At 45.3% G+C, this 22293-nt stretch overlaps 2 protein-coding genes across 5 annotated transcripts in view; one reads left to right on the plus strand and one right to left on the minus strand.

The window, feature by feature from the left end:
* The window catches only part of USP40 (ubiquitin specific peptidase 40), a 41107-nt gene extending 27009 nt beyond the window's left edge, over positions 1-14098 (plus strand). The window contains exons 22-32 of one of the 4 annotated variants that reach the window (XM_042784114.1): positions 136-172; positions 1792-1856; positions 2438-2512; positions 6146-6272; positions 7359-7453; positions 8719-8837; positions 9244-9309; positions 9552-9762; positions 9902-9997; positions 10861-10955; positions 11453-14098. In XM_042784114.1, the coding sequence (XP_042640048.1) occupies positions 136-172; positions 1792-1856; positions 2438-2512; positions 6146-6272; positions 7359-7453; positions 8719-8837; positions 9244-9309; positions 9552-9762; positions 9902-9997; positions 10861-10955; positions 11453-11561 (1095 nt within the window). In that variant the 3' untranslated portion in view covers positions 11562-14098. Of the gene's footprint in view, positions 1-135; positions 173-1791; positions 1857-2437; positions 2513-6145; positions 6273-7358; positions 7454-7549; positions 7591-8718; positions 8838-9243; positions 9310-9551; positions 9763-9901; positions 9998-10860; positions 10956-11452 lie in introns of those variants that run through there. The other 3 variants (XM_042784115.1, XM_042784116.1, XM_042784117.1) reach the window with 3 other exon arrangements.
* A 2874-nt stretch (positions 14099-16972) lies between these two features.
* Positions 16973-22137, minus strand: LOC104367548 (anterior gradient protein 3-like). Its single transcript, XM_009974700.3, has 7 exons — positions 22008-22137; positions 21239-21302; positions 20795-20847; positions 19544-19620; positions 18983-19046; positions 18146-18229; positions 16973-17022 (listed from the first exon to the last, which is right to left on the minus strand). Exons 1-7 carry the CDS (start codon positions 22135-22137, stop codon positions 16973-16975), a joined length of 522 nt encoding a protein of 173 aa, XP_009973002.3.
* Between the last annotated feature and the right edge of the window lie 156 nt (positions 22138-22293).

Below are 22293 nucleotides of genomic sequence, written 5' to 3' on the forward strand. Positions count from 1 at the left end.
TATATTGGTTTTTTTGAATTGGTCAGAAATCAACGACAGTTTTTATGTTAGGAAATCTTAGTGTAATTTGCTGAAAACTTTGTATTTCCCAACCTATGCATTGAGACAAGTCTCACCGTATGTTTCTTTTTTCAGTGTCTAAATTTAATGCTGGAAAAATCTGGATTATCAGGTTAGTTATATTGTATTGTTATTTAATGATTTTTTTAAAAGGGATTTCCAGATTTCTAAGACAGCTCTTGCTACCCTAAAGCATATAAGTCGTAAGTTTGTCACAATGATCTACGTGTCACTGTAATGTGAGGAGAGGAGAGAACTGTAAACTTGCAGTCTTGCTCTGATAAAAGCTGGCTGTGCAGTTGCTTTTGAAAATCCCTTTTCAGGCTTTTTATTTAATCAAAATATTGCAAAATCCACAGCTCCTAGAATATTTGCTTGGCTGCATGTGCAGGTGGAGTTGTTTGGCTGCTTTGACAAGATTTTGTGTCCTAATGGGAACCATCGCATGTGATTAACTGTAAAAAAATAATTCTTGGTCACTTTGCAAAACTGAGTTATTTAAAATGAGATCACAGTTTGGCCATTTTGTGGGGATCTGAGTGGTAGCAGTTAGTTGTTACTAAGCTTTTACATGAGGATTAAGATAGAGAGGGTAGACAGCACCAGCATGACATGAATTTCCTGGCTGAACATCTCTTTCTGTTGGTGCTGATGGGGAGAAAGGAGGAGATGAGTGACTTGGAGTGACATTGTTTTCCAGCTTTTGTTCTGAACATCCATTGAATACTGACTTTGTGTTACAAAGTAGTGATGGCTGCAAATTCAGCCACGCTCAAAAAAACATAAAAGTTCACCTGAAAGACATTATTGTCACAATATACACTGAGTAGCTCAAATGAAAATTAAACATTGTGCTCTCGTGTACATGTATGTGTGAGTTGAAGTAGTTAATAATGTCTTGAAATAAACTTAACCTTTTTCATTTCCCTGTAGTGTAGGTTTATTGCCAAGAAACAATGGTTCTGTTTTTATTGCTTTATTTTATATTGCCATTTTTGAACAATTGAATTTGGGCTTGTGTAGAGATTCGTGGTCTGGCTGCTCTCGTTCAAAGAAATGTCAGACTTCAGTGGATTTTGATGTCCTTGTTTAAAAAGACTGCAACGTGGGGTTTTTCTCCCCACAGAATTTATTGATGAGATTTCTTCTGGGCTTGGGTTTTTAGTTATGAAAGTCAAATTTTGTACCTTGCAAAGGATAAAGTGCATTTTCATCACTTGTTTTGGTCAAATTAAAAAGTTCAGTTGTATTTGTTCCTTCCGTACCTGATGTGCTTTATATATAGGTACTAAATCTCAAGTATTGCAGTTCCTGGACTACACCATCTTTTTGTTTTCTCCGGTGTAAAGTCTCCTGCTAGACATTTGGGGGAGGGGAAGTTGGATTTTTCCTTAGAATACAGTTTTCATTTTAATGAGCCTGTCATTGATTTAAGTGGTAAATTGACATGGCAATTCCTTCACTTTCCTCTTAAACCAGGGAAATTAATTGGGTAGGTGAGGAAGAGACATTTATGCAAATAAGAGAAGACCCTTTCTGAACAGCAAAATGTGTCTAGGGTCTGGTGAAGGACATGAAGGTGGTACTTCATTCTTCAGAGTTGTGTTTAAAAAACAAACAGAAAACAAGCAAAAGAACCCCTTAACACTTATTAAGAGTTTTGTGATGTTTTTTTGAAACAGCATTGCTGGCTACTTAGTTTTCCATATGTATGTTTCTGTGTTTTGCTAGGTGACAACTGGCATTTGAGGAGGATTGACTGGTGCTATGAAGCAGGGGAAGCATTAAGTCAGGAAGTAAGAGGATCCTATTTTTGACTTGAATCATGCGGTAGTTTATTTACTCTGTTTTTCTGTAGAGACTTTCCCCAAAGAGAGCTGCATTACAGCGCACCCGTGGTGTTTTGTGTGCGCTACGCTGGTACAGACACTGTTTTGGTTTCCCAGGGCCTTGTGAAGACAGCGTTGGGATACCTGTGGTTAAAATGTAAATTTGTGCGCCTGCCTCTTACTTCCAGAGACGAGGATTGAGCCATATCCACGCAGTTTTTCCTAAAGTCTAGGCTCACGATGCCTTAAAGACACATCCAGACAGGCAGTGAGGTGTCAGCTGGCCAGCTGCGGGGGCGCAGAGGAAATCCACAGCCGGCCAGGGTGCTCTGGAAGGGCTCCTGCAGAGCCCCCTCCTGTCAGGGCAATACTTGCGTGCTGCTGCAAAGCTGTCTCCAAGAGAGGGTGTTAAATGGACATTGGTGTGCTCTCCGGTGGAAAAGCAAAACACCTTGGACAGCTTAAAAAACCCCCACCAGCATATACTTTAGGAAACAAAGCGCACAAACATAGAGATTTAAAGTGCCCTGTGCTTTCTCTTCCTACAGAACGCCACTCTGAAGGAACTTAATGTTTGCAGAGGAGATACTTTGGTTATAACTGAGGGAAAGCTTCCACCAAAGGTAAAACAAGAGCCTTTGTGTTCTTTAGTCAGTTGGCAGTGTCTAGAGACTTGAATAAGATCGTTGTTTCTACTTTTTTCCCTTGCTTACTTTAAAAATATTTCAGTTGAAAAATTCTGGTCAGCCAGGGTGAATAATGAATGCTTTTTGTAGTTTCATGGCTGTTTTTTGATTTAAATCAGTATTTATAATATTCTCAATATTACATTCTTCTTTCGACTTCTGTACTATAAGGTTTGCCCATTGCGTCTTCTTTGCCTAGAAGTGTGTTAAGGTTAACAGATCTGGAGGAAATCAGTATTTCTAGCATACGAAGCTCTTGCAAAGGCACCGCTCTTACGCTGCTGCTTCCTCAGAGAATGATGAAAATAGGGGAGCTGAAGTGTTTGCCTTCAGCTCAGCTTTGCGCTGAGGATGGCCTTTGAAAATGGCAGGCCCTGCTGGGAGACCCTGCTGTCAGCGGTGGTTACCCAAACGGAAGGATTCCTTGCTAGCAAGCCTCAAGCAGCACGACAGGACGGTTGGGGTTGGAAGGGGCCTTTAGGGATCAGCTCGTTCCGATCTTTCACTAGACCAGGGTGCTCGAAGCCCCGTCCAACCCGACCTTGAACTCTTGCAGGGATGGGGCAGCCACAGCTTCTCTGGGCCCCCCCCGCCCCAGGGTCTCGCCGCCCCCGTGACCAGAGGCAGCTCCCCCAGCCCGCCCTCGTGCGCCGCGTGCCCGGCCCCTCGCCACCCCCGGGGCCCTGGGCCGGGCCCACCCCCCACCCACCAGTGTCTTCTTTCCTGGACTGGGGAGACCAGGAGGGGACGGCGGAGTCCAGGTGCAGTTGCCCGAGTACCAAATAAGAGCGGCAGAAAGCATCTTTCCTATTCTTTTTACTGGGATTTTAAAAATCGGGCAGTACTCAGTCTTGAACTCCTAATGGGGCAGCTGGAAAGGGACCTTAATGCTGAAGGCCAGCACTTCTTCCTAGCAGACCTGTGGTCTCCTGCTTCTCCAGGGCAGGAACTGTCTCTCTAACTTCTTTGCCTGATCTGTTGCTGTTCCTCATGCACCGCTGTGGAGGGTCTGGCTTCATCTTCAACCACCCTTGTCCTCGAGGTGAAGGAACCCCACCTCCAGGCCCCAGGGACCTCGGTGGCCCTCTGGGGGACAACTCCTCTCGCCTCGGCACAGCAGCTGGGCAGCAGCCAGGTCGTCTGGTCCCTTGGGGCTCAGGGCAGAGGAGACGGCACCCCTTCAGGCGGGGAGAGGGTAGGGGAGTGGGAGAGAAGGGCTCACGCTGCCCGCAGCAATCAGAAAAATCACTGCTGGTTGCCGGGAGGTGGGATGGGTGAGCCCACGGGGTGGCTGGGCCGAGGGTAGGGTGCTGGCTGGGTTCTCCTGCGCTGGTGTCGGCGTGGTGTCCTGGAGCGGAGCCCTGGCACGGTGTAGCGGTGCCAGGGGAGCCGTGCTGGGGGTGGCTGCACTTCCATCGGCTCTTCTCGGTCTGTGGGTGGATCCACCTCCATGGGCTCCACACCATCAGCCGCATGAGCCACAGCCATTGCTACCACGCAGCTGATGGGGCCTCCTGTCTGAAACCTCCTCTTCTTCCTCCATGGTTCCTGCAGCCATCTCTCTTCTCTCCGACTCAAAGGTGGGCACCCACCCGCCTTGCCACTACGCGACCTCTTGGTACGAAGCATTCTTGGCACGAGAGGTCCTTGAAGCTCAACGAACTGTTGGCCAACTGCCGGGGTCCCTGCATTTATAGGGCCCGGGACGGAAGGCAGTGAGGCTGTTTGTGACAACACACCACTGTGACGTTCCTGTGGCCAAATATGGCGGTTTGGGGAGTTGGGGGAGGGCTTGTGGCCTGAAAGATGCCTTAGTGTGGGAGAAGGAGGAGGGTTGGGGGGGCTAAGGGCGCGTTTCCTGGGGTTCACTCCCCAGTACCATTCTGATGGCCCTTGGGCCTAGGGACTGCCTTCCACGTCTCCTTGGTTACCCTGGGCTCTAGTCCCCTCCTCATTCCATCCTTGGGTTTCCCTGGTTGAGATGGTGACAGCAGTGTTCCAGGAGGGTCAGGGGTCCTCAGTGACCTCAACTCCCTGTAAGTGGTGCAGCCTCCCGTGCCCAGCAGCAGTCGAGATGGGGCAGAGCATCCAGGCATCCCGCAAGTGGGAAAGGGAAGCTCAGCCACCCTGTGCGAGCTTCTCCCAGCGCTCCCTAAAAGACTTGATGATTGCCAAGTGTTGCGTGGGCCCTGCTTCCCCGGCCCTGCCCTCGGAGCGTGGCGAGGTGCCACCTCTCCTGCGCCGAACCCCGAGGGAGAGGGGAGGAGGGAGCCTGGCATCCTCGGGGCTGCGGTGCCAGCGTGACGCAAGGAGCCTGCCAGAGGGATTCTTTGCAAGTGAACATCTTCAAAAATAGCATCGGTCATGTTCCTAGGACAAACTTTGAACTGTTGCAAGCTGCCAAGAGGTATCTTCTAGGGCTGGTTGTAGGGGGAGTTACGGGAGGCCACCGATGCTGATTATTCCCGTAGGCACATTATAGGACTAGCTCCAGTCCTGTCTAGTTTGAGAGCTGTGGTGTGCCTGTCTTCATTTCCATTAACCCCTTCCCTGTGAACTTGTGTTTTCACATAGATCATGCTTTTGTGATTTTCACGCCAAAGCTTTTCTGCACATAGATTTCCCATTTATCCAGCAAATACTGGAGTTCTTTGCAAATGTTGTTCATAAAGCATCTGATCTTTGCACCCTGTATAGATTATGTAAAGCGCAGATTTTTGCCCTGTACAGACAAAATCTGTGGCTGTCTTCACACCCTGGCACATTTTCATCAGACTGTGACCCCAGCTATGGCTGTGGAGGGGAAGGAGAGAAAGAAGTAGAGTTTCTGTCTTAATGAGCAAATCCAAGTGGTATGGGAAAACATGGGTCTGTACCCCTGCTCTATCCCCTGAACTCCAGGGCATTGCAAGTTGAAACGGAAGGCTAAAAGACTTTGCAACACCAGTGGGATTGGATCCAATGCTACATGGATCTTAGGAAGTCCATGGTGAAGAAAGGTCCATAAGGGAAAAACGGATCTTTTTTAATATCCCACATTTTTCTTCTGAGAACAAATGTAAGAGCTTACGGCAGCAGTGCAGTGGGTGTTAACATCCCAGCTCAGAGCTGCATCTGAAAGAAAAGCAAACCTCTCCTGCTCAGGAAAGGAGAGAGGTCTCAACTTAGTGTCTCTTCCTGGCCATGCAGAGCAGGTGAGAGTTTCTGAAGCAGCAGAGCAGCATTGTAGTTGATGACCTTAGATGAACCCAGCTTCTTTTGGCAGGGTGGTGTATCTGTGTCCAGATCTTCAGACAGCAGTGTCACTCAGTGGCATCTGTAACGTTAGATGCAGAGACAGCTGAGCCAGGATGGTGAGGTTAAGCTGCATGAGGCTGGATTTTTTTCACTCTTGTCCCTGTAAAAGTAAGAAGTGAGAGTTGATGATGTGTGATCCTAGATGAATGCCGTTACCTTTACAAAAGCTCAGAATTGAACAAGTCTTTTCCTTCTTTGTGAGATGAAAGTGAAATTTTTCATTGTCTGCATTGAAACACATAAGCTACCTCGTACTTTTTGTTCACTTTTCAGGGCTTCCTGAAAATACCCATCTGGTGGTTCAAGTCTTCCAGTCATAAGAAATACGGAGAGAATGCACAAGACCAAGTGAATGGGATGACCTGCAAGATGGCTGCTTTGCAGGTGTCTCCTGCAGGAGGTGAGCTCGATCGGGTTTTGAAAGGCCTGACTGCGCTGCAGGCTTTGTGTCAAAAGCAAAATTTTAATCCAAAGCCTTAAAATCCTTCTGAAACCTGTGAGCGACTGTACAAGTTTCAGAAGGTTTATGGTGAAAGTGGCCACTTAGGAGACTGATGCAATTTTTTACAAGGCCCTGAATGCTGGATGGTACTGTTATGATATTCCTTAGCTATATTTGGTCAAGGGTAGGACCTCCACTAAATTGTGAAGCAGGGGCTCTTTACTTGTCAGTAAGTAAAAGGGCTTCTCCGTAGGTGAAGGTAGCGGCAGTAACTGTAAAACATCTGCTCAATGAGCCTAGAGGTTATTGGCTTCAAACGCCAGACTCCTAATATCTCATTTAAATTCACTTCAAGCTATGTTGCTTTTTGAGAAGCTGTAAAAAGATTGATGAGTAAATCTTATATAGCATAAAATACATTACATACGGTATGTAACAAACCTGCGTTTGTTCTTAGGTCAAATCACCAGCTAGGGTAGGAAAATCAAGTGAGGGTTGAGAAGCAAGAAGAAAATGAAGTGGGGGCAACTGTGAATTGGCAAATGGGAAACAAACTGATTTTCCTTTCTACAGGACAAATTATATTCTTCCTTTGCTATTGAGTTGTGCTGCAGAGCAGGACCTCTCTGCTTTTAGAAGGTTTATTTGCATTTTTCTCCTTTCTCTCAAACCTTTTCTGAGTTTTATTTTTTCCCATGATGATTACAGTAGCACAGATAAGAGCAGATTTCACTTTCCTTGCAACATGCTCTCTATGTCAGTCGTAACCAATAATTAATATTATTTACAAATGTGAATAACTGGTCTTAGTTTCAAAATTTGCAGTATGTAATCAGTTGGAACTTTTCCTGTTTGACAACTAACAATGTATTTTATGAACTGTATATTATGTTTCTTGAACTGCCCTCCAAAAAAATTGAGGTCAGGTCCCTTCTCTTAAGTGAAATCTCACCTTGAAGTGGCAGTTACCTCTTAGGACAATAAAGTCATATTGACTCTTCTGTTGTTTGTTTCTTCTGCCTCCCCTCTTCCCCCCATCTAAAGATTCACCAGAACACATCCACAGAGACATGGATCTTTGTTATGCTGGCAGTATAGAAATAGCAGGAGAAGCTTCTTTGGAAGAGCTGAAGATTCAGGTTAGAAGTTCTCCTGTATTGGAAATGTACAGCAACACTGTGCTTAACTGAGCTCTATTAATACCTATTTTTTATTTCCTTTTCCCTTGTCTCCAGTATGTTCTGATATGGCATTTGCTTATATGCCATGTTCAGTGGTAAGTACCAAGAGGCAGTTGGAGCATGTAGCTCAGATACTTCCTTAGTATGTGCCCTGCAGTTGCCATTCTACCTGTCATGTGTCCTGACCTGCAAAAGCCTTGTTGCACTTCATCTGGAACTTTGGCTTGCAGCCCTATCTTTATTTCACAATGTAGAAATGCTTCATGAGAAGCACACACATACAAGCACTTCCTAAAAAGCCACTTTCCATTTCCACATTGTTCCTGTATCAGTTTCCTACGTTGTTTTTTTTTTTGTTTTGTTTTTTTTTTATTTTTTTGTATGTTGACTCTAATGAATAAAGAATTCCTTTGATGCACAGAAAGTCATGTTTGTCATTCAGGAAGGTATAGCTTAGTTTCTTTGGCCAGAAACTAAGGTGCCTTTTTACACTTTTTTTAACCATAAAAGTATGTTTTAATACACTAAAAAGCCCCAAACCAAATGCCAAAAAAAAAAAACAAAAAAAAAACACCAAACCCCAAACGAACAAAAACCCAACCAAAAAATCCAACCCCAAAACCCCAAAAAAGACATAAAACAATCCTATCATAAAGCTCTTTGTTGTTTAGCCAGTTGATTATTCTACTTAAACTGCACAGAGAAGGATATCTCACCTGATTCTGATCAATACCAACACTTAGTCTTTTGGGTATGACTTCAGTTTCAGTTTCTGCCAAACTATTGCTATGAAAAACTGACCATTTGCACCTTGTGAACAAGGAGAATTGTCTTAGCATGGGAAAAAGTGTTGTGTCCTTATAAGGGCTTAAAGGAGCTTGCTCAGCACTTGGCTAGAGACTGGGGCAACGATTGTCAGCCTCATTCCCTCCCAGTTGTTTGAATTTTGGTTAAAAAAAGAAATTTGGTACTTTTGAAATGTAAGTGAAGTTGAGAAATGTTGGGAGGGAGTGAAATCCGACTTGCGTTGAGGTTGAAAATCGAGTATGTTGATCCTAGCCACTACCTGTAAGTCACAAGCAACAGCTGTGTGGTATAAATCTAAATACCTTTCCCTATTTCCGATTGCTTCAGCATTGCCTTGAGAATTAATCAGTTAGTTTTCTTTTTTTCCAAGGAGTCTGGCTGCTAAAAGTACTGAAAAACCGTTGACTTTTTTTCAGGCTATGACTTTACCCTGCTTCCAGGAGCAGGTCGTCCCCCTGCCCTCGTTTCTCAGAGCATGGACAGTGGACAGTAAGCGCCCAGGCAAGCTTTTACGAAACAACAAGCAGCACCTCAGGTAGGTTTCTTATTAAACGCACAAGTAGCATTGCAACAGACTGACTGTTGACTGGATTGTGAGGTGGGTTGCTGGAGAAATAAATAAGTTCAGTCAAACGTCAGCAGAAAGCTCATTTCTGGTTTCTTCAGTTTTTTGCCAAGCATGTTTTTGAACTAGAGAGCTGTGGAAGGGTGAGGTGTGAGCCTAAGTAGATCATATCATGTTTATTTTGCTGAGCTTTATATGAGGTATTTTTAAATGCCATTTTTGTGCTTTTCTGGGTTTTGCATTTTCGTTCCAATAGCTTCTTGATTTGGTTTTTCAGATAAGCACATGTCTACTTGACTAAGAGAGTGATTTTTTTTCTACTCAGGAACTTGGAATATATGACTGGAAATGTATAGAACCTTTGTTTTGTTTTCAGTGACTATAAGCTGGGTGCCAGAGTGGAAATCTGCATAGAACCTTTGCAAAAAGAAGAGAATTTGGGGTAAGATCTCAAGATACTAATTTCTTACAGCAGTGCATTTGAGATGAGACTTGATTGAGCAGCTTTTCACTTAAGTGCTCTCTGTCAGGATTACAGATGTCAGTATGTGAGAAGATTTTGGGGCTTATTTTTTGCTTTCCACAAACAAAAATAAGGGAGGGCAGGAGGGAGTGAAGACTGGGAATTCGGGATTCTGAAAGTATGACTCACAAGAACGGTCTTTTTTCTCTGCCTGATGACAGCCCCCATGAACTGCTGCTTCGAGTCCAGATGGGCATACCAGGGCAGAGGGACTACTATGACTCCATGGATTTGGTGTGGGATATCTCCAAAGAATGCACAGCCTGGGCACTGAGGCAACGAGTGGCTTCTCACTATTTTCTCCCTGTAGATAAAATTGAAATAGCCAAATACTTCCCTGAAAAATTTGAGTGGCTGCCAATATCTAGCTGGGTAAGATCTGGAATGACAGAATCGAAGTGTTGTTTTGAGAAGAGTGTGTGTTGGTTTGTGCTGCAGTTCTTGAGCGTACGTATTTAAGCAAATTTCTGAAATCTGCCATGTATGAATCTTCTGCTTTGATTTTATTCAGACCCAGCAAATTTCAAAGAGGAAACGGAAGAAAAAACAGGAGAGTTTACAGTCAGCACCCTATCACCTGAAAGATGGAGATATCATCGGGGTGAAGGTGAATTAACTTGGCTTTAATTGTTGCACGAAGATTAGGTTCAGGCACTGTCCCCTTTGCAGTATCTTAATTTCTTCTTGATTTTCTTGCATCCTGCTACATCTCTATGAAAGTACTGGTTTGGGAATCTGGACAACACATTGTGTGGATAGGAAATTTGTTGCCACTGGTGCTTTTTCTTCTTTTTCTCCTCTTCTTAACCAACCTGACTGGAAGTTTCATGCTTTTTCTCTTTGTATCTCAGTACTGGCACTAGAGGGAAATAGCTTAAAGGCTCTTGTGCAGTGCTCAGCCAGTGCAAGCAGTCACTTTCTGCTCTGGGCTTGAACACTATCCAGGATAAACCAAGTCTTTTTTTGTGCCCTCATTTTATTGACTATTGTTTTGGTTTGGTTTGTTTTTTTCCAACTGAGTAAAATCCAAGAACAGTATTGTAAATTTAAACCCATCACATTTTCCAAACAATTAGTACAGATCTATTTAATTATTTAAAAAAGAATTACACAGCAGCATGTTGAGCTCTGAATTAGCAATAAGGCTTATTTAGGAGACCTCTGGAAGAGCATACTCGATGGGTTTTAAAGCAGTAGGAAAATAGTCTGATGTCCTATCCTGTTGCATTACACTGTGGAGAGAAATCTCTGAATAAGGCAAATTCACTGCTAAATGCAAAAACTAGAGAGAGGAATTGAAAAAACTTCTTTGCCTTTTTGAATCTTTCCCACTTAGTTAACTTCAAGTTAATTGCTGTAAAACTAGTTAGAGGAAATGCTCTGAAAATTAATTGTGTAAACTGAGCAACACGTGGGAAATAGTCTGACCTTACAGTTTTCATCTACCAAATAAATCCTTTTTCACAACAGAACCTTCTCCTTGATGACACTAAGGACTTCAGCACAGTGAGAGATGACGTTGGAAAAGAGAAACAAAGGCAGCTTGCGTTAGAAAAAAAGAAAAGGTATTGAGTGTTTACATTAATTTTTCTTTAAAATATGCAAACCGTGGCTTTTCAGACAAGCTTGATACCTGGATAATTTTTTGGGACGGTGCTAGCTGAGTGCTCTCAAAGCACACAGTTCCTGTAGTCCTGAAGGAAGTGCTCAGGTAATTTAAACTCCTGGCTTTAAGTGCTATGTTCTTACACTGAGCCTCGTTGTGGGTGGTTTGTTTTTTGTGTTGTGGTTTTTTTGTTTGTGTGTTTTTTTGTGTTGTTTTTGGTTTTTTGTTTTTTTCCCCACCTCTTGCAGCATTTGTCCCTGCCTCTGGAGATAAAAAATGAGCTCCTTGGCTGCACTGGCCCTGCACAGGTTGCAAGTGTGAGCTTGCAGTGTCATTCCTACAACTAAGTGGAAATCAGGTTCCAGTCCAGGCTTGTGCTGCTTTTGGTGCTAAAGCTCAACACTAATATTAAGCATCTTAATTTTCCTTTTTTTTTTTTTTTTTTTACTTTACTAGTCGGCAAGCCGAACGCTTACAGGACCATGTTTTCTGTGAGGAAAAGCCGAATATTAAGCACCGTAAACCAGAAGTGGCTCTTTCTATCAATGTGGGTGTTTTCAGATAGCACCAGGATATGATTTGCTGACCAGACCATACTATCGACGTACTAAATTGGCATAGAGTACCTCAACTGGACCAGCAGAGGGTCTTTCCCGAAGTGTCTTCAAGAATCACCGAGACAAACTGGTTACAGGATTCAGGATAACTCTGATTTTCTTCTAATCTCTCTTGGGAAGTGCTTTAGCATCCCTTTATCAATGTGGTACTTACTCTCAGGCTAGGTAAATGCACTTTATCCAGGAGAAAATGGATTAATATATTGTATAACCTTATGGTGACAGTTTTGTAATCACCCTAAATGCTTTATTTTTATTTTTATTTTTATTTTTATTTTTTTTGGTCAGATGCTAATGTCTTGCACCATCACTACAGAGTTTGCTGAGTTTTTTCATGCAGTCATAATCATCTCTTTAGAATTTTTTTTCCATCTCTGATCACTGAAGTTACTAACGATGCCAGAACTGGCTTTTGTCTTTATATAAAAACCGAAGTCTGTAGTAGCTGGAGTCAGATTTCTGGAATGAAGGAAATGTGGAAATCTCTGGACAAAGTGTACTAGATTGGCTTAAAAAAGAATAAGTTCAGAAGCTGTCAAGCTCTGAAACCTGGAGACATTTTGTGATATGGAACAAGAGTGCAGTAACCGTATATTTTAATGTTCCCAGGGCTTTCTTGTTGTCCATAAGGTTCATTAACAGACAAAAGGGATAGAAAAAATTGGCAGATCTGATGTTTAGTCTTAAGTGGGTTTTATTGTACTCAGGAAAAAGGCTTTTGTATTTATTTTGGGTACCCTTATTCAGAAGACCTTCCCTCATTTCTTACCTTTCCAGTTGTTCAACTATTCTTTGTTACCTTTGAGATAAAGAAAATGTTTCTCTTGGTGTCAGAAAGCCGATTCACAGCCTCTGTAGCAGAAGGGGAGGTATGCAGCTGACTGCCAGGTGAACTCAGTATCAAAGGTTCTTAAGTACAATGTTTACCAAATGCTCGGGAGGTTGAATCTCAAGATTGAGAATGCGCATAAGTAGCTGATGAGAGACCATATTTTTCTTACCCCTGAGGCTGGAATCGGGGATTATGAGAAGCTGACATTTCAGCATCTTTATCAAAACTTTTCGAACTCTTACAGTACTTAAACTATGCTTCCCCCGCTGTTACATGACTGTTCATAACTTAATTTCCCATCAGGTTCAGAATTTTCTCTGAGCACAGCTAGCAGTGACAAATTAACCCGAACTCTTAATGGAGTTAATTGTTTATAATCAGGTCCTAAACACGTTTTGAATAAGGTGAAAATGGACTGGTGGAAGATAACACACTGGCTTTTCTGTGCAGCAGTGATGTGCTGGTGGCATCAAATTCGTTTGGCTTTTGCGGCTTTTACCTGTGCGAATGGATCGCTGTTACCATGTGAAGTCTGCTATCCAGCACACTACAGAGCCCCAGTGAACTGCACAAATAGCCAGAAGCCTGTTCTGAAATGAGCAAAGCAGTTGTTCAAAACCGGCTTTTGAACACAGCCTGAAGTATCCTTAATTAAATCTGTGATAATGAGGGGACAAAATCCAAGTCACTTGGGGGGACTACTGTAAATGTTTAACTTGTTTCCTGTATGTGTAGAAGGTTTTCTAGAAGAAGATGCCAGTACAGCAGACTACTAAAATGTTGGCTAATGTAAGATCTGTCATAGGCTAACGGTATATTGGTATTTCAGACAGCTTCAAGACAAATCTGACGCACAGCTATCAGAAAAAAAAAAAATCAAAAGCACCTTGAAGCATATGGTTATTATTTATTTCTGTGCATATCTTTAAAATGCAGCAGGTGCTTCTCTGCTTTCTTAGGCTGATTCATTCAAGAAGGGGGTATTTTAATTTCCTCACTGTTTCAGTTGTAGGTAGGCTTTACTTGAATCTTGAAATCCTGGTTTTATGGGTAGATTTTGTGCTTGAGGTGAGGGCAGCCAGTTGCTTTCCCCTCCTTATTTGGCATCACCTTCTTCCATATCAGTAAGTGTTCTTGCCAGCCCGGAACGATCGCACGTGCCGATTCCCAAGGTAAGCAAGAAAAGTTTGTGTTTGCAGATTGTTCCACTGCATTGCACTTACTTTGCTGTCACTTTAATTCCTCCAGTTCCTTGCTGGTCAGCTGTACTGAGCTCAGCCTTCCCACCTACCTTTAATGACACTAGTCTCTTCCTGAAAACATGAAGTTTGGAGAAACTGAAATATGGATTCCAAGTACTAACTTGGGGATTTTAGTATGTGCCTTTGTTAAAGTGTAATGTAGCAGCGCCTGCACTGAACCAATCTTGGAATATTCCTAACGTTGGCTCAAAATGCCTATTTTTTTCCTTAAAACTCTTGTGGGTCATTCCACAATGAGAGACTTCATTAAAAACGGGGGTGGGGAGAGGGAACACCTTTATAAAACAGAGTCTTTGTGATTCCACGGTTTATGATGGTTATATTCCAAAGCCTGAAAAAGCTTTCATCTTTATTTTTCAAGCGTTCTTCACAAAATAAAAAGTCATTTATATATGTCTAGTTGATTTGTCTATGTATGTCTCACTGATACGTTGACTGAGAACAGCATGAATTGGTTTCTAACACTGGATGGGGAACAACTTTCATTAAGCTTTGATTTCCAAATCGGTTCCCAAGACAGCAGCATTCCGATCGCTGCGAGAAGTTTCCCAACGTGGCCGGGGTTGCACCGTGCAAGGACCTGGCTTCGGTTGGAGGACTGGGATTTTGATGCAAGTTAAAGTGATTTTTGGCTTGTGTTTTTCCTCTTTTTCAGAAAGCACGGTCTAGTATTAACTGCCCGTTATTTCGACTCCATATTTGTGCATTAATCTGGTCTATTTTTCAAGTATAAATCACCCAGAGGAGCGTAGCTGTGCATAGAGTAAGAAACATTGCCGAGGAACGGTTGTCTTCTGTATCTGCTCCTGGGGCAGTCCTTGTAAAAGAGCAAGCGTTCAGCTCTGGGAATCTTACTGTGAGAAAACACTGTGTTTTCTTTTTCTTTCCCTCTTAACCCATTCCAGTTTGCTTCAGCGATCACGGAGCAGGAGGAAGTGGCCAGTTTAAAAAGCAAAGTCCTTCTCAGCCGCTTTAATTCTCCCTCAGCGGGCACTGGTCGTGTTCTGCAGGTCCAAACCCCAAGAAGGAAGAGCGATGGTGCAGGGGATGGAACTGGGTAATGATACAGCTCCTTCCCTGGATCTTTATTACAGCCAGGCAGTGGAGACCCATCAGCTGTGTTTATTGAGGGGAGTTTGCAAGCTGCTCCTGTTTGATCTCGGCGTTCGGGCCTTGTAAGAGCATCGATCCACTTGCTAGTTTGTGGGTTTCTTGCTAAGGGCGTACCAGCTTTTTGTGGTTAACAGATTTAGAACTTTCTGCATTACAGAGCGTTCCCATGAACTTTAGCTCAGCCCAAACAGATTTTGATCCTGGTGGTTGTGTTGGGATGGGGATCAGCAGGGCTTAAACACCTGCTTTTGCTAAAATTGCTGGGCTGCGAGGTGCCTCCTCGCTCCCCTCCGACCGCCCCGTGGCATGTGGCCCTACCTCCTGCCTCTGCTCTGAGCTCCTACCAGCCCTCCTGCCTCCTGCCCTGAGCTCCTACCCGCCCTCCTGCCTCTGCTCTGAGCTCCTACCAGCCCTCCCGCCTCTGCTCTGAGCTCCTACCCGCCCTCCTGCCTCTGCTCTGAGCTCCTACCCGCCCTCCTGCCTCTGCCCTGAGCTCCTACCAGCCCTCCTGCCTCCTGCTCTGAGCTCCTACCCGCCCTCCTGCCTCTGCCCTGAGCTCCTACCCGCCCTCCTGCCTCTGCCCTGAGCTCCTACCAGCCCTCCTGCCTCTGCTCTGAGCTCCTACCCGCCCTCCTGCCTCTGCCCTGAGCTCCTACCAGCCCTCCTGCCTCCTGCTCTGAGCTCCTACCAGCCCTCCTGCCTCTGCTCTGAGCTCCTACCAGCCCTCCTGCCTCTGCTCTGAGCTCCTACCAGCCCTCCTGCCTCTGCTCTGAGCTCCTACCAGCCCTCCTGCCTCTGCTCTGAGCTCCTACCAGCCCTCCCACCTCTGCTGGGTAACCCCCAGCCTTGTTCTTCTCCCCTGTGGCTCATCCCTCTCTTTATTCGCCCTTTTATCTGCGGCTTCTCCCCGGGGGCTCAATGTGCCGCAGGCCTTTGCCTTTGAATTCCTCTCCAGTTTCCTTTTTCCCCGGTGATGGCAGGGAACTGCCGATCGCCTCTGAACACGTGCACTCTTCTGTTCCACGCAGAAGCTGCTGAGACCTCTGTGTAATTCCGCTGCCATCGCTGGCCAGAGCCACGTTGTGACTGCAAGGCCCTGCCCGTGCTTACGGAGCAGCTCCCGGCTGTTCTTAATGCCCAAGGAAGCTGAACCCTCCTCCCACCCACCAGCCCTTCTGCTCACAGAGCAAAGGATACTCCTTCGTTTTGTTCCCACTGGATGCTCAGGACAAGGACAGGCTGTGATGGGTTTTGGGTGGTTTTTTGCATCATAAGTAGGTACAGCCACCTCTTCGTCTCATTTAGCTAATAAACTGAGTAGTATTACTGCAGAACGACTACGCCTGTAGCTGTAATGTACCTGTGGGGCATATCTTCCTTCGAGGTGGCGTGTAGGACTGTTCAGAGATTCCCCAGTCAGATTTTGCTTGCAGTGATTTACAAATTCTTGATTTTTTTCATATCCTTGTCTCTGTGCACGGCTGGTGGCCGAATGCACTTGGTTAACGGCCAGGTTGTGGTAAGAAGGACTTGCTCAATTCTGCAGAGGATCAATTTTTTTTATTATGGCCGTGCCCATAAAACAACATGGAGAACAAGGGAGGGAAATCTGGAAAGGAAATGGGCTGATCCTTTATTTTTGTTAGTTGAATTATGCAGCAAAAGTTTTAACAAATAGTAAAACAATTTTCTGAAATTCACATTAAGAAGCGTGGCAATTCACAAAGCAATACAAATAGAAAACCTCTTCATATAGACTACAATTGCATGCTTTTCTTTCTTATTATACTGAAAGGCTTTCAGACTAAAAGACTTACGGCTTTAAAAAAGAATTAAAAAACCCCCAGACAAATTGTTTCGTGGAAAAATGACCAAGTACACGGTACCTAGGCACACAAACAAGATAAACTTAGAAAATGTATTTATCTAAGTATCCTTTCCAGAATTATGCCAATTGGAGTAAAGAAAAGTTTGTAAACACTACGATTATCATTAATAAAGAAGCATTTTCTTTCGTGAAGTCATTAAGATAAACTGCTACTTAAAAAGCAGTGGTCAGTGCCTCATTCTGGGTCCCCACGGCCCGGTGTGGGGAGTTGTGGCGACGGTGGCTCCTCTGCGGTGCTGCGTCTCCCGGGGCCGCTGCCCCGGCTCAGAGCTCGCTGTGCGGGAGCATCTGCGCTCGTCTCACGTTTTCAATCACTGTGGAGGAAGCACGGAAGGTACGGAAGATGACAGGGAAGATTCTTGCATCTACACAGCTCAGGGTCAGAAATGAAAGCCGCTCTGGCTAGCTCGACTTTTAAAGAGCCTTTAATTTTTATTATTATTATTATTATTTTTTATTTTAATGACTGATTATTTTGTCTCAGCAACAGTGTTTGACCGCAATTAGCGATTGGCCTCTAGGAGCTATTAAGCCACTGGTTTGGGAGGAGAAATTTTCTTTCCTCTTGGACTGTTTTGCTAACTTGCCTTGGTAGCAGAAGTATCTACAATGCCAGGCTTTGCTCGGAGCTCCAGCGCCAGGGTGCCATGTGAATACACCCGTTCATCTGCTGGAGAGCATGGGTGGCACTGCTGCTCTTTGTGTTCTCCAGGCATCCCATGAGGTTCAAAGCTCTTAAGAGTCGGGCAAAAGCGTGTGCTGCTGAAGTGGAAAAGCTAGGAAAGAGGACTGTGAACCCAAATCGCAGTACTGTTGTTAGCCCGCTTGCCTGAGGAAGGTGTTTGTTCTGTAACCCTTAGCTTCTCAATCTGGCTCATCCCAGCTTCCTGTGATCTGGGGATCGAGACCTCAGAAAAATAGTTTTCTAAGTGTTATTACAGCGGGCAGCCAGGAGAGGGGAGTGCAGAGACACCAACCCGTAGGAATTAATCCCACTCCTTGCAGAATATGTATTTTTAAACATTGGTTACCCCCTAGGGCAAGAGCTATTGAAATAGCTTCAGCGGTTTGGGTTGTGAAGCAGAGCAGCAGTGCACTGAAATCTGTATCTGCTTTGAACCAAAGTGGTGGGGTTTCGGGGCCAAACTTACATGGTGTTTGGAAACTCCACCAGCAGGGTTCAAACATGGAGGACAGCTCTCCCTGTACTTTACTGCCCAGTTTTTCAGAAATAGTCAGCAATGGATTTTTTTTCCCCAGAAGGCGCTTACACTAAATTTACTTGTCATCTTTATAAAGGGCTTTGAGCAGATTTTACTGCAGAAACAGATTCATCGTTTCTCAAGATTCTCTTACACTCTTTTCCTTGAACCACATTTGTCTTATACAAACTTGAGATGGCTAAAAGGGGATCAGTAAAGGGCTCATTTTACTCACAGATCAAAGTATCTTCTGGTTTGTAAGTGTACACCCTGTTCCCATATTTGCCAGTTAGATCAGCTCGAACGGTCATTGAAGGATCTTGGAGGGGGGGGGGGGGGGGGAAGTACAAGATATTAGCAGCTCCAGCTTTGTGAAGTGGGGTGGTGATGAATAATTTTGTGAAGTAAAAGCCTTTTCAAATGCTGTTGATTGGCCTTTTTCTGGCCAGAAAGGTACATCTTGAAGCATCGCGCTCTTGGCAGCTGTAAGTTAATGAAAGAAGTTCTACTTCTGAAACCCATCACAAGCAGATCCTCTATGTACAAGCCTCGTCTGGTGGTCCGAGATGATTGCCCCTCGTCCCCCTCACACCCAGCAGTTTGATGGCAAGTTTGCCTTTTGTGCAGTTGTGGGTCTCGGTCAGCGATGGGCCTTTGCTCTGCCCTTGGACAAAGCGTTTGTCATTTATCTGAGGACAGGTTTGGAGCATTCAGGACAAGATGTTGTGGCTCGGTGTCACGTAGGCAGGACCAGACTCTTAGGGGATGTATGTTAGTTGTTAAGAGAAGTGATGTTTGTTTCCACTAGTAGAATGTCGCAGTCCTGCCTTTAAAAAGATGGTATAGTGGTTTTGGATGCCTGACTTTAGGCCTGATTGCTAAACGAGTACTCTGAAATAAGGTCCAATTTGTGGATTTTTTCTGCTTGGGCTGTTCCCTTTGAAAGCCTGGGTTATTCTTCCAGCTTCACCGCTCAAAAGAACGTGGGCTGTTACTTGGAGCAACGGGAATTCAGTGGGGACTATATAGAAAAAAAAGCCACCCTGCTATCCCCCTGACCCCAGAGACTCACCCACGGAGAGGGTCCGAGGGATGTAGTGGCCCTTGGGCGCCGTGTTGTCGTGGCTGCTGGAATGCTGGCGGGAGTTAGGCGGCCTCTCAGTGACAGGTCGCCGTCCCCGCGCTAGAAATGGGCTGAAGAGCTGAGCTTGCCTCGTCTATCACCAACTCACGGGGCTGGTGTGACCAAATACGGGCTTTCCCTGTTCTGTCCAAGCTGGCCCCTGCTAGGTGCTTGGGGATGAGGACAGAAGCCCCGGGCACGAGACTTCAGAAAGTCTGATGGCTGGGTATTTTTGTCCTGTATGAGAATACTACCTGTGGGTGGAGTATACAAAATGGTACTTCCATACACACATACTTATTGGTATGGAAATGTCTCCCTGCCCCCTCTCCAAAGAGGAACTGTGGTGGTGTTTTGCAAACCTTGTAAGTCCCCAGAGAAAGTGGAAGACAAAAGGGAATTTCAAATACCGTTTCAAAGATGTCTGAGGTGAATCAGTTTCTGCTTTTAATATGACTTATTCCACTCTCCAGTAAACATTTCAATTAACATCTTAAAATACAGACTTACCACCAGATTGAGCATGATAAAGTCCTCCTGGGCCATCTGCTGGATCTGTGGGCTAGAAGCAAATGCTTCTCTTAAAGCTAAAAGAAACAGATTATTTGGGTGGAAAAAAATATTCTGGATCACTGTTTTTCATGGCTTTGCATCATCTTACTCTGATTCTAAATGCACCAGTAAATGACCGGCACTACTTTCCGACGTGCACATGGCACACAAAGTTTGGAGGACGTGGTTCTCACAAAGTAAAATGCAAAAGACATTTAGTCCTTGAGAAACTGAAATGCTGGTGTACATATTTTGTTCCCAGTGGCTGAACGGGTCGTGAATTCATGTGGCTTGGCTTTATCAGGCTAGCTGTGGCCCTGCCCTGCAGAGCGTAGGAGTCATCTGCACAATTTATGTTGCATGCCTTTAGGGTAGCAAATAGAGAAGTTTTGTAAGAAATGGTGGGGCCAGACTTCCCCAAACAGATCAACCTCGCTTTGTTCTCGGTAACCTAGGAGGTTATCAAGTGATAGTGAGTGGTCTGACACACGCTTTGGCAGGAGGCCTCGAAAGAATAAGCGGGAAGTGTATAAAACAGGTGGCAGCAGACTGGAAGATGATTTGAGCTTTCTAAATGCTGTAAACTATCGCACTTCTAAGGTTTTTCTCCGCAGATGAAAATACGCTGTTAAAGGTGTGTTGTAGTCCCTGTGAATCAGTGTACATGAGGCTATAATTGTCCTGATGTCTGACTCCCGCTGCTTGCGGGATGCCTGTGATGTCAAAGCCACGCAAAGCAATGCAATGCAGGCAGCGGGATGCCTAACCTCCCTGGCTTGACACTGTCTACTTTCAGGGCCTCTTTCAGGAAGGCTGCAACTTCCCCGAGCTTTAATCACACGAGCTGATGATTTCCATGCTTGCTGGCGCCCAGGACTGGAGTTGGGAATATGCAGGAAGGAGAACTGACAGGAGATCAGGGGTGGGAAAGAGGATAAAGGAAAGCTTGGTGTCTACCTGCCTGTTTCATAGCAGTGTGCCTCTGCCATGGAAGTTTTGATCTAGAGCACATTACTGCCCAGAAAAACTTTACAACTGTTTTATTCCCCAACTCTTCTCAAGGGTCCCCAGTGAGTTTTGTGTCTCTCCAGCTTTCCTTGCATGTGCTGGAAAGGCTTCACACCGAATGCTCAAATGCTTTGTAAGGAATGAGCACTGACAGGAAGACTCGGATCCGCCAGGTTGTTTGGAAGGGTTTGCTTTGCTCACCTTGGCTGTAAGGACACCCTTCCAAGTGATGAATAACCATCAGCGGCTTCTTGCTGAAACGACATTGCAGGAAAGGAGTGGGGAGGCAACTCGGACCTTTTACAGACTGCACTTGCAAAGCGTTAAGGCACTGAGTTGCTCCAGGGATGTGTTTACATTGTGAGGAGCAAAAGCACCCGGGCTAGTAGGGAGGTGTTGTGGCCACGGCCACGTACAGAGGGGCCTATCATTGAGAAGGAAAGACTGGAGGCACTGCAAGGACGTTTGCTCATCTCCCAAACCGTGTGTTCTCACCAAAAGCTTGTTCAGCCTCCATACCATACAGCAAAATACTTGTATCTTGCTTGCGAGACACAAGGCACAGTCTGAGCATCCTGGTACAGAGCACAGCTTTGTTCAGTGCAGTTAAACGTAGGAACTGGCATAACAAAAATCGAGGATTACCTGTATTTTGATCGTGCTAAACCTTCTTCGTATGTCTGCACCCATTCAATGTCATCTCCCCAGCCTGTTGAGAGCACCCTTCGTTAATTTTCTGGTCAGTAGGGATGAGGATGTTCTGCTGAACTGAGAGCTGGAGCCACACGTGTAATCAGGTGACACAAACTAGGCATCTTCCCTCAGGGTGTCCAGACCCTCAAGGTCGTCTGTGGGCACCGGGAGAGCCCTGAGCAGAAAGGTGCAAAGAAACAGCTGATAAGGGAGTAGGGGGAAACCCCAGCCTTGCTAGGGCTCAGCTGGTGGATTAGATTTACAGACAGGTATTTCCAACGGCTCGAAAGCTGGAGCCCAGAGTTCCTTCCTGAACCTGTCCACCCTCCCAAAGAGCTGAACCAGGCTGGCTGCTTGCATATGGCTTCCTGCAGTAATGGAACAAGGGATTGCTCGACAGGCTGGGGGCTAGGGAGGGTAGAGATGTAAGCCTGTTTTTTGGTGTGAGGTTGCCTGGATCTTACTTGATGGAGCCGAGCTTGGACCTGAGCCTGGGGCTGCCTGTTGAGCTCAGCCTCTGCAAAGCTGAGCAGCAGCAGCTCAGCTGGGAAAGGCAGGTCTGGGCTTCTGCTTCGGAATGGGAACATGGGAACAGGAATCTCCCTGCCGCTGCTCTCAGACGTTTGCCCGCCCGGGTATATGGGGGGAGGTGCACACTGGCCACCGTGCCAGAGGGAAACAGGGGTGCTTCAGGACTGCCTCAAACATCCCAGCCACTTGCCTCGAGAGAGAGTCTGCGGGGTCCGTGTCTGTGTCGGGCTTTCTGCCTTTTCACTGGGGAGCTGCTTCTGTGCAGCCACCATCATGCCATTGCAGAGAAGGAGGGAGCACGGTAACGGAAAGGCGTGCATGCTTCTGGCTGGCAAAAACTATGAGAGAAAGGGTCAACTCAGGAAGACGGAACTTGACAAATACCCAAAAGCTTCAGGCAAAGGGAAGAGAGGGCCATTCATCTCCCTGATAAAAATGGGCTGACTTCAAGGCTGACGCTTGAGCAGAAGCTTGGG

Source organism: Tyto alba, unplaced genomic scaffold, assembly GCF_018691265.1.
Source record: "Tyto alba isolate M040663 unplaced genomic scaffold, T.alba_DEE_v4.0 Super-Scaffold_7, whole genome shotgun sequence".
Classification (NCBI taxonomy): Eukaryota; Metazoa; Chordata; class Aves; order Strigiformes; family Tytonidae; genus Tyto; species Tyto alba.